The sequence below is a fragment of the Aegilops tauschii genome, chromosome 6, assembly GCF_002575655.3.
Source record: "Aegilops tauschii subsp. strangulata cultivar AL8/78 chromosome 6, Aet v6.0, whole genome shotgun sequence".
Taxonomy (NCBI): domain Eukaryota; kingdom Viridiplantae; phylum Streptophyta; class Magnoliopsida; order Poales; family Poaceae; genus Aegilops; species Aegilops tauschii.
In genome coordinates, this window is record NC_053040.3 from 5,255,618 (window position 1) to 5,271,137 (window position 15,520).

General features: G+C 45.4%; 1 protein-coding gene and 1 pseudogene across 1 annotated transcript; one reads left to right on the top strand and one right to left on the bottom strand.

Moving 5' to 3' along the window:
• Positions 1 to 2,218: 2,218 nt before the first annotated feature.
• LOC109734712 (putative F-box/kelch-repeat protein At3g17280) lies at positions 2,219 to 4,465 on the top strand. The gene is made up of 3 exons (XM_040391549.3): positions 2,219 to 2,330; positions 2,405 to 3,550; positions 4,075 to 4,465. Exons 1-3 carry the CDS (start codon positions 2,282 to 2,284, stop codon positions 4,077 to 4,079), a joined length of 1,200 nt encoding a protein of 399 aa, XP_040247483.1. The 5' UTR covers positions 2,219 to 2,281; the 3' UTR covers positions 4,080 to 4,465.
• A 3,523-nt stretch (positions 4,466 to 7,988) lies between these two features.
• LOC141025655 (protein FAR1-RELATED SEQUENCE 5-like) lies at positions 7,989 to 13,951 on the bottom strand (annotated as a pseudogene).
• Between the last annotated feature and the right edge of the window lie 1,569 nt (positions 13,952 to 15,520).

Consider the following 15,520-nt stretch of genomic DNA (forward strand, 5'->3'; position numbering starts at 1 on the left):
CTGGAGGTGCCGCATTGGAGTCCATGGTTCCTCGAGTGCGGCTTCGTCTCTGTGTCGTGACTCGGTCATGGTGGAGCACTACGACAACTTCAAGCAGTGCTTTTATTGCATACCTTTAGATTCTTTGGACTGGATTGCGGGGTGTAGTTGTTCCGCACCGTTGTATCCTGCCTTAGGTGTGTGTGGCTTGGTGCTGTGTTCTATGCTTTGGGTTCTATGGTCGTTAACTTATCTATAAAGCAGGGTGATAGAACTTTTCTGTAAACTCAAATTTTTACAACTGGTGTACATTAGACAACTTGATTCCTCCTTGGCTGGATGGACATGGAAATTTAAATACAATATAAGTCTGATTTACATTTTGGAGACTTGTTGTTTCAGTTCAGGACCCTCGGGAGATCATTGGCATCAATCCAATCAAAGAGAGAAGCCATTACTGCTGCAAGGAATGGCAATAGGTAACCCAGTTCGATATTTCGAGAGTTCAGTTGCTTATTCTGATGTGAAGTGCATTTACATCATTTATTAGGAACCACAAACTGCTATAATTAATAGACACAAGAATTACAGTGTTGTTGACAAATATTGAGTTTGTTTGTATTGTGTTTCATGTACTTATTTAACTATGCACAGTTCGAATTATTCAAGGTACTATATCCTTCATTTGCACTACAAAGAGTTTTATGGGTAAATAGTATGGAAAGACCTTGCTCATACTACTAAAGTTTGTTACTTTTTTTAAGACTGTCACCGTGGGAGCACTCCCCCACCTGAATTTGTTCTCGTTTCAAAAGGAAATTTGATCCGATTTGTATGGAAACTGAATCAAAAACCAAACAAAGTGACCCATTTTATCAGGAAAACAGGGCCAAAAATCTGCACAAGCAAGTTAGCCTCGGTCGACTAGACGACACTGGGAAACATTCGCACCAAACACACACACACACACACACACGGGTACGGAGCTGCCACTCCGACATCCCCCGCTCCTGCACTAGCTTTAACGTCGCACGGCACGAACGCCTTTTAGCTCTTGCTACATGAGACGGCCTCTTGCATACCACGACCGTCGCGCCAAACATCCGGGGCCACCACCCCGAAATACCAGCCAGACCAACCCCAAAGATCTCGTCGACTGCACAAACAAGCTGATGTGCCAGAGTTGGAGTCTGTAGCTAGTCATGAGGAAGACGCACTATTCCGAGATCTCTTTGTTGAAGACCGCTCTACTGGGCCTATTCAGCTAGCTGCTGAATTATATATGCTTTATTATGAAAACATGCATCTTACCGAGTTCTGTGAAACTCTTCCTTGTGCCTTTCATCAGGAAACTTGTCTGAAGGCGTTTCATTCAACCATCGGTCCGGAGAGAAATGAAGAATTATCCACCTGGCAAAACTGCATCTGGGCACACAAGATGGGTATTTTTTTCATCCTTCAAGACTTTTGCTGGCGGCATATTTTGTTATATCCACCAACACGCCCAACATCGTTGTTAATGAGTTTAAGACCATGATGCAGGAGGTCCAAGTGAAGGAAGAGCAGCTACGTTCCGTGAATGATTGCTTGCTATCCTTAACAAATTCTACTGTCGAGGGTATACTGTCAAGGAGTATATTCTGATTGATGGTAGTTCTTGCAATTGATTTATGTCTCCCTCATGCTAACATCTAATTTGGTACGTGTGTTATCGGAGTTTTAGGCTTGAAACCATTTCGTACTTGGTTGTTGGAGGGATATGAAACAACCCTCTCTACGGGAGCGCAATTCAGCGCTTGGGCGGCAACCTCCAGGACTGCAGCGCTAGCCCCCTCTTGGCTCCCGATGATGATGGTGGTCTGTGTATAGAAACAAATCGATCGATTCTTAAGAAAACATTATCTCTTCATCATTGTTTCATTTTAGTTCTTTCATTCTCTGATATCCACGAAAATGTCCCCGTAATTTCCATTTAACCCCTCGGGTTATCCAAGCTTTACGGTCAGCCCTCTGGCTTACTGTATTTTACATTCTAGTCTGTATTCCTCTGATATTTCGCCAGATACTACACTTGGGAAAAAACCATCTTTTCAAATCTAACTTGACACGGTTAGTACCAAAAATTGGCAAAAGTTTCATAGTAGAAAAAAATAGACCGAGTGCCATATATGGAATAAAAATTACTTGAGGGCCAAATAGAGAACCATATTTCTATCTACGGCCAAATAAGAAACTCTCTCTTCTGTTTATTTATATGTGCCCCCATCCCCCTCTTCTTGTTGTATGAACCCTAACTTCACGGATGGATGGATCTGGGTTGATGATGGATCCAACACCACGGATACTAGCGGGTGAGTCTCAATCGAAACCATGGATCTTGAATCTTGTGTTATTAATCAAGGGAGAATTTTTAATCCGTGTGCAGATCGAAGATGGTTAGCTTGGATGAACCGCCGCCAATCCTCATCGACGATGCATCCGCTGGAAGATGAGGACCTCCTCCAAGAGATCCTCCTCCGTCTCCCTCCTCAGCCATCCTCCCTCCCCCGTGCCTCCCTTGTCTGCACACGCTGGCACCGCATCCTCTCTGACCCCAAGTTCCCCCACCGCTTTCGCAAGCACCACCAGAAACCTCCTCTGCTCGGCTTCTTTTTGGTTGTGCCCTTGGGCAACCGCACCTTTACTCCCATCCTGGATAGGCCTGACCGCATCCCAGCAACGCGATTTGCTCTTCCACAGGGCCACGACCTCCCCCAAGACCAATGGCACTTCATGGGATGCCACCACGGCCTCACTGTCCTAATCAACGCGTGGCAATGCCAGATCGTCATGTGGAATCCTCTCACTGGCCAACTGCGGCGTGTGACATTTCCACAGTCGATCAGGTACAAACATGAGATATTTTGTCATGCTACGGTGCTCTGCGCTGACCCCGAAGGTGGGCATGTGCACGACGATTGCTTCTTGAGCCCTTTTAAATTGGTTATGGTCAGTGTCAGAGACAGGGAAACATGTGCTTGTGTTTATGACTCAACATCTGGTGTATGGGGAAATATTTTATCGATTGTGACTATGAGTACAAATATTTTCATAAGGCACAACATCCTGGTCGAAAATGCAATTTACTTTCATGGAGGTGGGATCCTTGCCTTTGATCTGGAAAAGCAGAGTCTTGGTGTGATTGACATGCCAAGTGATGTGGATCTTCGTGACTTCGGGACTTCTCAGCTCTTACGGATGGAAGATGGTGGACTTGGACTCGCTGTTTTGTCATTTTTAACCATTCAATTATGGCAGAGAAAGTCAGATTGTGATGGAGTTGTCAGATGGGTGTTGCTACAGAAAACCATTGAATTGGAGGATCATCTCGTTCCACGTAGAATGGGCCATGATTGCATAATTGTAATGGTACTGATAGCGGGGTATGATGAGGAGAAAAATTTGATTGTACTATCTACGACGGGTGGCAACTTCATGCTCCAGGTTGGGTCAATGAAGACCAGAAATATTTGTGAAGGAAATCTCATAAGTGATGAGACCTTTTATCCCTACACAAATTTCTATACTACAGGTAATATCTACATTGCACAAGCAACAAATATCCTATCGGTTTTCTTTGTCTGAGTATCATATCAATTTCTTTAGGGTCATAAAGGGGCACATGATTGTTGTATTACTGTTCCCATAGTTAAAAATTGAATAGGTATATAAGTACAAAATTTAGTTGTTTGTTTTTTTGCCGGTCCAGTGATCTTACAATGATAGAATTACTTAGTTTACTACTAGGATGTGTTCATTATTTCCACTAAACATTATCAATTTTAGCATATTTGTTTCGTACAAAAACTATATCAACACCACCCTAGAGATAAAATGTACTAATACTACCAGTCCTACACCATGATTTCCGGGTGTTCACATACGTAGTATGAATTGATTGACGCAACCACCTAAGGCTTATGCGCCACCAACATTAGAACCTTCAGTTAAACAAATAGAAGGTAGTGTGACACATGTATCAAAAGTTTCCCTTTTCTCACATTTAACCCATGGACATTTCAGTTCAACTGATACCTTACAACATTTAATTTACAGTTTGAGGAACGGGTATGCTGGCGCTAGTTTCCTATCTACAGAATACACCATCTCAGCTGGCTTCAGAGTCACAAAATGCACCATCAGGCAGGAAGACAACAAGGTGTTGGCAAATAAGCATGTAGGTACCTACCAAGAGTGCAAGACCTCGGAGAAGGATTCGGCTTGCAAAAGAAATTTTGGGAAGTTTACCATTGGTGCACAACTATGATAATGCTTTCTCACATTCCCTATCAGATTCATATAGAATTAATGCAATGGAATGAGCTTTTAAAAGTGTCCTGATACTTCTTTTTTGTTTTGAGTGTGTATACATTTTGCCATATTATAGATGCGAGTACTTAATTCAAGAATTGATTTATACATTTTCAAGTCAGTCTAATTCTAGATCTACCATCGCAATTTTCTTGTTCTGAATTGCATTAAAATTTGCTCTTTGAGTTTAGGGTTACCATTTCCAACACTTGTGTTAAGTAAGTTTTTCAAGAAAGATCACCTTGCAGATATTATAGAAAAAACACCTTGCAAGTAAGATCTTCTTATACATACCATTTTAACATCTTCCAGAAGAACACTTCAATTACAAGTGCATAACTTTCGTATTTAAGTTCAAAACTCCTTGACCTGGACATAAGCCAACACCGTGTGGTAGCGGTGGATAAGTTGGTGGGCAACGCATGGCTAGTGTTTGTTTGCATGGGTTATGTGCAAAAGGTCATAACCATGTCTCCTCCAATCTCGGTCACCTTGCCATGTGCAAAAGGCCTTATGCACCTTTCTTGATGGACATGGAATATTAAATAAAAATACAAATATATTGTACATTTTAGAGGCTTGTTGTTTCGGTTCAGGTGATCATTGGCTTCAATCCAATCGAAGCGAGAACCTTGTTACTACTGTAACGAAAGCAATGGCATTAGGTAACCCACTTTGTTACTATTGAGGGTTCGGTTGCTTATCCCATGTGTAGTGCATCAAAACTATTTATTTTGGAATAAAACACTGCTATAATAGGCACACAAGAATTGTAGTGTTCTTGAAAAGTATTGAGCTAGTCTGTATGTTCATCAAGTTCCTGTACTTGCATAACTCTGCACAATTTGAATTATTCCAGGTACTAAACTTGATGTGCACCTCAAAGAGTTTTCTGGGTCGGTAATACTATATAGAAAGACACTTATAGTCGAAAGCTCTTAGTTTGCCGTATGTATGTATCTACAATTTATCTTTCCTTCAGAAAAACAATGGTCGAGTCATTTGGTGCATTTCAACTTTCTCCTGCATGGACTAAAATCAACGACCACACTTGACAAACCGTGGTTAGTATAAGTTCCAGAAAACAATCCAATGTGTCAGAGTTGGAGTTTGTGGTAATCATGCATGAGGAAGACACACTATTTGGAGATCTCACAGCTGAAGCCCGCTCTACCAGGGCTATTCAGCTAGCAAATGATTTGATATGCTTTATGAAAACACGCATCTTAATGATGTTCTGTGAAACTTTGTCTTGTGCCTTTCATTTTAAAATTATTTTTGTGTCTTTAAACCACCGGGTCAGAAAAAAAGACACTTTCAACCTAGGAAAAATGCATTTGTAGTTTTAGACACACATGATGGGTTTCTGTCCTTTCAAGACTTTTGCTCATGTTGTACCATGTTTTGTAATGTCCACCAGTATGCCAAACATGGTTTTTGCGGTGCAGGACATATAGGTGAAGGGAGAGCAGCTATGTTTCATTTATGACTTCCTCGTATCGATTGCAACCGGGGGTATGCTTGTGGGCACTGTCAAGGAGAATACTACAACTGGTACATTATAATTTTTGGTTGTTCTTGTAGTTGATTGATGTGACAATTACTCATGCTGAGTTATAATTTGATAAGTGCGCTGATGGAGCTTTAGGCTTGAAAGAATTTCAGAAATACTTGGTCTTCTTTTGCGAGGCAGAACTACTTGGTCGTTGAAGGGATGCCCTCTTGGCTCCTGACAACGACAATGGCCTATTAGAAACAAATGGATCGATTTGTAACACAAAGAGGGAGTGGATTGGAAACCTCATCTTGTCATTATTGTTTCATTATAGTCCTTTCATTCCTTTTTATCCACAAAATTGGCCCCATAGTTTCCATTTTCAGCCCTCCGGTTATCCAAACTTTACAGTTCAGCCCTCTAGCTTACTGCATTCTATTGGTCACACAAATGCACTAACAGCGTGTTTGGTAGTTTGCGGTAAAGGGCATGGGAATTTACGAGAGGGAGTTGGCTGAGGGATTATACATAGGAAGTGGATTGTTAGTCCCAGTCCCACGTTTGGTACCGGGTAAGAATTATTTGTGGGAATTTCCACAATAAATAAAGAAAAGGAAGGATATGTTACGAGGTTACGTGAGATGTGATTCTATTTGCCGTTGCATCTGCAGATTAGGGAGTAGTTTTTTTAACGATAGATTAGGGGGTAGTAGTTAGCGCTTGCCAGTTTGTTTGGAGGAAAAATTATGCCGCCCAAGAATTTAGCTACGATGTTTGTGGTTTTTTTCCTCTAACTGCGGGAGGTGGGCCACCAAATCTGTTTTTAGATGTCAACTCCCATTCCTTCGCTGAATTACCAGGGTCCCCCCAAGGTAGAGATCGATGGGAGTTGGCCCTCCTAATTCCCCCTCCCCTTCCCTTGCTAATTCCCAAGTCCTTCAACCAATCAACGGAATTTTAGTCTCATCAACCTTAAACTCCCATTCCGTACCTCTAACTCCCCCCAACCAAACACGCTGTAAGGGCAAAAACGTATTTCCAAGTCACACTCAACACAGTTAGTATCCAAAAACGGGAACGAGATCCTCTGACTTAGATCAATCTATTGCCGAGGGAAGTAGTACGCGTTGCATCGTCCGTTGGCGATCTGACGACTCGCTGTGAGGTGCGCTCTTTCCTTCTCTCCCGTTCGTGTCCACACGAACACAAGCAGCCCATCCGGCCCAACACGACGACACCCATCGATTCATCGCCTGAGCTCTCGTCTCGTTAAAAAAAAGGAACTCTCGCCTTGCCTTAGAGTTCGCCGGCGGGGAGGAGCCGCCTAGCCGTGGAGGCGGCAGACAGCCGCCGCTTCGTCCAGGTGACAGGCCGCCTAGCAGTGGAGGTAGCGGAGCCAGCAGCTGCCTCGTCCAGGGCGCGATGCATCGGAGCCATCGAGCTGCGGAGCCGGCGCCGTCGACGCCGCCGAGCTGCCGAGGCCACGAAGCCAACCTCGTCAAGGCTTCTGCGGGGCATCTGCTCTGCTGCTTGTATTGTGTCCTGATGTACGAATGTTTCCAGAGTAAAAAGAGAGAAGCTACAGCAGCATTTTGAATGAATGTTATGATTGAATTACTCTTCTAGTTTGTACTTCTACATTTGCAGAATGTGTCCGACTTGAGTGGTACTTGTACATGTGCACAGTTGAACAGATTTGTATGGAAAATGTTCCTGCTTTCTTGAATGTTTGTTATGGCTGAAGAATTATTCCAGTAATTAAACAGAGTGTGTGTGCAAAATCGGACAGAACTGATAGAAATGCACTGAATTGAACTGTTGTGATATAAGGTTGTCAATTTGAAAGCATATAGCAGGTGTTGTTATTTAGAGAGGATAGCACCTGCTATTGACAATTTGTGAGCATGTCCTTCCAAGAATAAAATGATTTGCAAGTCATAATGCCTGCTTTGGCTGCTGAATGTAAATGAGCATGCATACAAAAATTGCAGGTGCATTGAACAAAATAGATGCCAACCCAGGGAGTATATCTCTGAAATGCATGAAAAAACTGATTGATCAACTAGAACCTAAACTGAACTGAATGGCCAAATTTCACAAAACCATGCTTGTTTGTGCTCTCATTCAAGTAAAGAGCACATGGTTGCCCAAAAACAGTAGCACTTCACCACGACCCAGTAAATAGATCATCTGTAATTGGTCCCTGGAAATTAAATTAAATAAGTAAGTATTTATAAGAATAATTGCCATCCCCTAAATTTCTAGACTAATTATATGGGCAAGATTACCATCAAAAGTTGAGTAAAGCTAAGTTTGTCCTTGTAATCTTGAGACTCCTTCATATTGTCCTTGTAAACTATAACATCTGCAACTTGTCCAACACCACTACATGCCTCTTCCCCAACCTCTTGTTTCTTCTAATGAAAGAAAATTTGAGGGTTATGAGAATTAATGGGCAGAATATTAACACTTGAAAGACAATAGTTATTTAGAAACATACCTCTTCCTTGAACTGTGATGTAGTTTTGTTTTCTCTCTTTTTCCTAGCCTTGTGCTTCATCTCAAGCCAATTTCTTTTTTGTTTTGCACTTTTTGTTTTGATATCCTTTTTCTTTAGGCGTGCATTAGCCAACAAGTCATTTGGTGGGCTAGCATTTTTGGGAATAGTACATGGGTGCCCTGATGTGCTTGTGCATGCACTAATTTTTTCTTCAATCTGCTTACCAAGGATGTCAAGTGTGCTATCTACTAACATGATGCATTCTTGAAAGTTGGCTGCTCGATGTGCCAAATTTTGAAATTTGAGGGACATATATCGGTAGCCAAGAATGGCATCCATATTTGGATTTGCGATTATATTTCTTCCCATGTTGTCTTGTACAGTTCCGCTTCGTGCTTCTCGTGACCATCGCTTTAACACATAATGTGCCGGTAGTGACTTGATACTCATCAAATCAAGAATTTTCAGGGCATGGCCACATAATATCCCAATTCTATCAAACTGCCGGCAGCTGCACTCAACTGTTTTCTTCAAAGGATCGCCGATAACTTTATACTCCTCCTCATAGGTAAAATCTCCAACAAGATATTCATTACAATCATCCAATTCTTTGGTACAAGCTGATAAAGATATTTCATATTCGCCTTGAAAATCTTCAAATATACATGGTGTATACAACTTGCTAGCTTGCACCAATATAAGTGGTGGTCTCTTCATAAATAATTTAGGCAACTTTTTCCTTGATTCAAATTCTGAATTCAGTTCATTATTTCTTTTACCTTGCACAACCCTTTCAAAATGCTTAAAGAACCGGATGATATCAAAATCAGATTTTAAATGGATTTTCAAGTCGTTGTTCAAACTCTCACTCAATTGTGTACCTCTCATTCCTAATGTGAAGATGTCCTTCATATAACATTCAATCCATTTTTCTTTTAAATTATATATACTATCCAACCAGGTTTGCTTACTCACCTTTTTCCTCATGAGGTCAAACTTCTGTTCAAATTCCGCAATGTCTTCATACTCAAACATGCACGCGCTAAAATCAAATAGAATACTTGTTTCTTCATCCTCCTCTTCATTCTTCTCTTCATTTTTCTCTTTCGTCTTCCCTTTCTTCTTCCCCATTTTTTCTCTTTTTTCTTCTCTTCATTCAGCTCTTCATCCTTCTCTTCATGTAGATGTTTGACAACATTTTGCATAATGTGAAAGGTGCATAATCCATGCCATGCTTCTGTAAACACTTCCCCAACTGCCTTTCCCATTGCAACATCTTGATCGGTACAGAATGTTTTAGGCCCCTTTCCTTTATGAGCTATTAGAAAGGCCTCAAACAACCACTTGAAGGATGCAAATGTTTCATCATACATGAGAGCGGCACCAAAAACTACAGTTTCTCTAAAATGGTTGAAACCGACAAACACACCAAAGGGTCTGCTCTCCTTATTTGTTCCAAAAGTAGTGTCAAAACTGACAACATCACCAAAATGTGCATAGTCCATGATCATCTTTGCATCAGCCCAAAATATGTTTGATATTTGTTCTTCACAATCCATTTGCAATGCATATTGGAATGACGGGTTTTCATCAATTTTGTCTTGAAAATATTTAAGCATGCTACCATCTTAACCATATGCCATTTCTCGTTGGCGCTTGGTATGCAAGTAGTTCTTGTGATCACGGAGGGTATAATTAAGATTGAGTGATCCACCAACTTGACGACTAGCCAATTCATGTGCAGCTTTTGGCCCAATTCCTGCATCATCGGCCGTTTTAATTTCAAATGCTTGCAACTATGAAATTTTCCTTTGTGATACCATTAGGTGTAAGGTTTCTGGCAGGTGTAGTGTGTGATTGTGTTCCAAAACCAACTTAGACACTTTCAGATTTTCCTTCTTTCGATCCATTTTAAGATTCATGTAGACTTGATAATCGGTTCTAGTTTCAGCTCGAGGGCATTTTGTTAAATAATCCCTTTTATCTTGTGTTCAATGACCCTCATTTGCGCAAACAAATCTACAAGATGTGTGTTGGGAAACGTAGTAATTTCAAAAAAATTCCTACGCACACGCAAGATCATGGTGATGCATAGCAACGGGAGGAGAGAGTGTTGTCCACGTACCCTCGTAGACCGAAAGCGGAAGCGTTAGCACAACGCGGTTGATGTAGTCGTACGTCTTCACGATCCGACCGATCAAGTACCGAACGCACGGCACCTCCGAGTTCAGCACACGTTCAGCCCGATGACGTCCCTCGAACTCCGATCCAGCCGAGTGTTGAGGGAGAGTTTCGTCAGCACGACGGTGTGGTGACGATGATGATGTTCTACCGACGCAGGGCTTCGCCTAAGCACCGCTACAGTATTATCAAGGTGGATTATGGTGGAGGGGGGCACCGCACACGGCTAAAAGATCAAATCAATTGTTGTGTCTCTAGGGTGCCCCCTGCCCCCGTATATAAAGGAGCAAGGGGGGGAGGTGCGGCCGGCCAGGAGGAGGCGCGCCAGGAGGAGTCCTACTCCCACCGGGAGTAGGACTCCCTCCCTTCCTTGTTGGATTAGGAGAAGGGGGGAAAGAGGAGGAAGAGAGGAAGGAAAAAGGGGGGGGGCGCCGGCCCTCTCTCCTTGTCCTATTTGGACTAGAGGGGGAGGGGCGCGCGGCCCTGCCCTAGCCGCCTCTCCTCTTCTCCACTAAGGCCCACTATGGCCCATTAAGCCCCCGGGGGATTCCGGTAACCCCTCGGTACTCCGGTAAAATCCCGATTTCACCCGGAACACTTCCGATATCCAAATATAGGCTTCCAATATATCAATCTTCATGTCTCGACCATTTCGAGACACCTCGTCATGTCCGTGATCACATCCGGGACTCCAAACAACCTTCGGTACATCAAAACTCATAAACTCATAATATAACCGTCATCGAAACTTTAAGCGTGCGGACCATACGGGTTCGAGAACTATGCAGACATGACCGAGACACGTCTCCGGTCAATAACCAATAGCGGAACCTGGATGCTCATATTGGCTCCCACATATTCTACGAAGATCTTTATCGGCCAGACCGCATAACAACATACGTTGTTCACTTTGTCATCGGTATGTTACTTGCCAGAGATTCGATCGTCGGTATTTTAATACCTAGTTCAATCTCGTTATCGGCAAGTCTCTTTACTCGTTCCGTAATACATCATCCCGCAACTAACTCATTAGTTGTAATGCTTGCAAGGCTTAAGTGATGTGCATTACCGAGTGGGCCCAGAGATACCTCTCCGACAATCGGAGTGACAAATCCTAATCTCGAAATACGCCAACCCAACAAGTATCTTCGGAGACACCTGTAGAACACCTTTATAATCACCCAGTTACGTTGTGACGTTTGGTAGCACACAAAGTGTTCCTCCGGTAAACGGGAGTTGCATAATCTCATAGTCATAGGAACATGTATAAGTCATGAAGAAAGCAATAGCAACATACTAAACGATCGAGTGCTAAGCTAACGGAATGGGTCAAGTCAATCACATCATTCTCCTAATGATGTGATCCCGTTAATCAAATGACAACTCATGTCAATGGCTAGGAAACATAACCATCTTTGATCAACGAGCTAGTCAAGTAGAGGCATACTAGTGACACTCTGTTTGTCTATGTATTCACACAAGTATTATGTTTCCGGTTAATACAATTCTAGCATGAATAATAAACATTTATCATGATATAAGGGAATAAATAATAATTTTATTATTGCCTCTAGGGCATATTTCCTTCAATGTGACCTTGCCATTTGTTGGCCTTTTGTTTGTGTACCTTTTTCTGACCTCAAATCCTTTTTGTCCAATGTAGGTAAGCCAAAATGCCCAAGCGTCATTTGAATCTCTGAATTCCATGCCAACATGAGGTACCAAACTAGGCAATACAACTCTGTAATGTAAAAGCAACATGAACATTAGACTTGTGGAAGTGCATAGAAAATGTTGGGGCTAATAGTACTGGAAAATGATTTCTATAAGAGAATAAGCAAAGAGTAGCGACAATTGGGATAGGAAAATTACTTATTGAAATTAGAATCATGCTGCACTGTATTAGCCTCTTCTTCCATCTCAGTTGCTTCTTCCATCAGAAAAAGGGATGTCTAATTAGAGCTCAGCAGGCCGCTTCTTCCATCAGAAAAGGGATGCCTGATCACAGTTCAAGAGGTTGCTTCTTCCATCAGAAAATGGATTTTTTGAAATAATCTGATGGTGAAAGTCAGTGTTTTATTCACGTGTTAGATGTCAGAGGAAGGACTATGGAGACTTACTGAGATTGACGAGCAGAGCAGCCGTTCCCGTTGGGCGTCGGGGAACTCCTTCCAATCAACTTGTAGGTTGCTTCTTCCAATCAATTAGAAAAGGGAAATTTGATCAATTTCTATAGTAATCTGATGGTGAAAGTTCAATCAATTTCAGAGTTTCATTTTTTTTTAGAACGAAGGCTCAAGAAGAGCCCGGCTTTGAATTAACAAAGCCATCAACCGGCCAGGATTACAAGAACACCAACTAACAAGAAAAGCAAAAAGAGAAACAAGCGGCTGATACAAGGAGCAAAGCGAAATAGACTCTAAGGCAGCAGCGATAGCAAGCACGCCATGCTGCCGCCATCACCCTACAGGACGACCTACACCAACCGGACAAGCTACGGACTTGGGAGGATGCACCACCGCGCAAGCTTCGTGATCGTAGCCAAACTCGAAGACAGAACAGACACTCCTCTGGAACTGCCACTGCAAAGGGCCCCTGCCCTCTCATCCTGGCTCGAAGGATGCCACACCGGCAGGCGGCAGCTCGGTTCACCCTAGAACCCAGAGGAAGACGTCCAAGCTGCGCATGAGGAAGGAACTAGGAGCAGACCTGCTAGCACAGAGCACACCATCCGAGCACCGTCGTCGTCCGCGGTTAAGCCACACCGAAGGGCTAGAGCTGTCGGCCACAGTCACAGCAACATGGGTAACAGTGATGAGCCACCGAAAAAAGGCAGTGAAGCGCCGAGCCAAGCTGCCACCCGCCACCATCACACCCACAACCCGACTCTCTCGCCGCCCCTGCGATCCCCGGACTGCGCCTCCAAGAAGGAACACGACACGGATGTGTCGTCGCCGCCCGAAACAGGGGACCTAGGCTTTCACCTAGCAGGGAACGGAAGGAGGGGAAGAAGGATCCTCACCACAGCCTCCAAGGAGGGGAACGACGCCCATGGCGTCGCCTGCGATGTGGCTGCGCCGGCCAGGGGTTTCCCCCGGATCCAACCCCACTCGACGAGATCCGCGCTGCCGGCGCCCGGGAAGAACGGCCAAAGCCACTAGGACCCGGATCCGGCGATGGAAGGAGCAGATCGGGGCGGAGAGGATGAGATGCATCTGGCGGCCGCAACCGCACAGGGGAGGCCGCACACCGGCGCCCGTGGACCGACGCCTCCTCGCCCCCCGCGAGACCGAGGGAGGCGCCTCACTAGCTCCGGCCGGAATGGCCCGCCGCCCGGGCCACCCGGCGCTCTCCGCCCGGGGCCGCCGCCCCGGATGCCGAGGCCCTCCACGCGATGTGGAGCCGCCAGATCCCCCGCCGCCACCTTCATCGGTGTCGAGCGCACGCCGGCGCACACCTCTGGCGGCGGCGGAGGGGAAGGGGAGGGGGGGAGGAGGGGTGCGGCGGCGGCGGTTAGGGTTTCCCCCGAGTTTCATTCATGTGTTAGATTTAAGAGAAAGGGGACTTACTGAGATTGACGAGTCGTGCACAGCAGCAGTCCCAGCCAGCCGCCGGATCACCTTCCGATTAACTTTGTCGCCATTTTGTACTCCTCGCTGCTGCTGGCGCCCTTTTTCTGTGGCATCTCGCGCCTTTTTCCCTGGCTTCCCTCGCTAGAGTCAGACTGAGCCGCGTGGGCCGTTATTTCTGAGCGGGAAGGATACCGCAGGCGGTGAACGAGAGAGAAGGAAAGAGCACACCTCACAGCGAGTCGTCAGATCACCAACAGACGGCGCAAGGCGTACTACTTCCCTCGGCAGTAGATCGATCTAAGTCAGAGGATCTCGTTCCCAAAATCGATGGAAGTGCCATAGTATATAGGAAATAAATGGACGAGTGTCATGTATATGAAAGAACAATAATTTGAGGAACACTTTGGGAAACCTGAAAAAAAAGTGACACTCTAATCGCAAACAGAAAAGACCATCCTACCCCTTTGTGGCATTAGAGCATCTCCAGCCGCGCCCCCGACAGGCCCCCCAGGCGACTTTTTCGGCGCCGGCGCCGAAAAAACGCTCCAGTCACGCCCCCAGAACGCAGAAATCCGCCGGCTCGGCCTGTTTTTGGGCCCAGCGATCGCAGGCCGAACCCGGCGCACTGGGACGCTCGGGAGCTCCGGCGCAAGGGAAAAGCACGTCTGGCCCACACCGTCAGGCGAAAAGTCAAGTCTTTCTTCCAGATTCGCCTCCCAACCCCCCGAGCGCTCGGCCGCCAACCGGCTGAACCCGGCGCCGCCCACCGCCCGCCACCGCTAGATAGCCCATCCCGGCCGGAAAAATAGCACATGTGTGGCCGAGGCAGCCCCTCCACCAGCAGTTGGGCGATTTTTCTGGCGTTTCTGGCTGCGGAGGGGCAGTGTAGCGGCGGGTACGCGCCCACCGCGTCCGCAAGGTGTTCGGCGATTTGCCTGCCTCGGCAATGGACTCGGACGACGAGGAAGCGCTCGCCGCGCTGCTGGAGGAGGAAGCCGAGGCCGACGTCCAGGAAGAGGAACATCTCATGGTCCTCGCCGCCCTCGCCGGCCTGTTGGCGAGCAATGAAATTAAAAGCCGCGGTGAGGTGGCTCGGCGCCGGGGCGGATGAAAGCAAAGAACCGGCATCGTCTCGAAGGCTACTGCATGCTCTACTCCGACTACTTCGCCGACGTTCCACTTTACGGCGACAAAACATTTCGGCGCCGTTATCGGATGAGCCGAAAGCTTTTGCTCAGGATTGTGAATTCCATCCGGGAGTTCGACAGCTACTTCAAGTGCAAGAAGGACTGCACCGGCAAATTTGGATTCACCTCGATTCAGAAGTGCACGACAGCGATGAGGATGCTTGCATACGGAGCTCCCAGTGATTCACTCGACGACTATGGGCGCATGACCGAGTCCACCATCATTGAGTGTTTCTGCAAGTCCTATCGGGCAGTG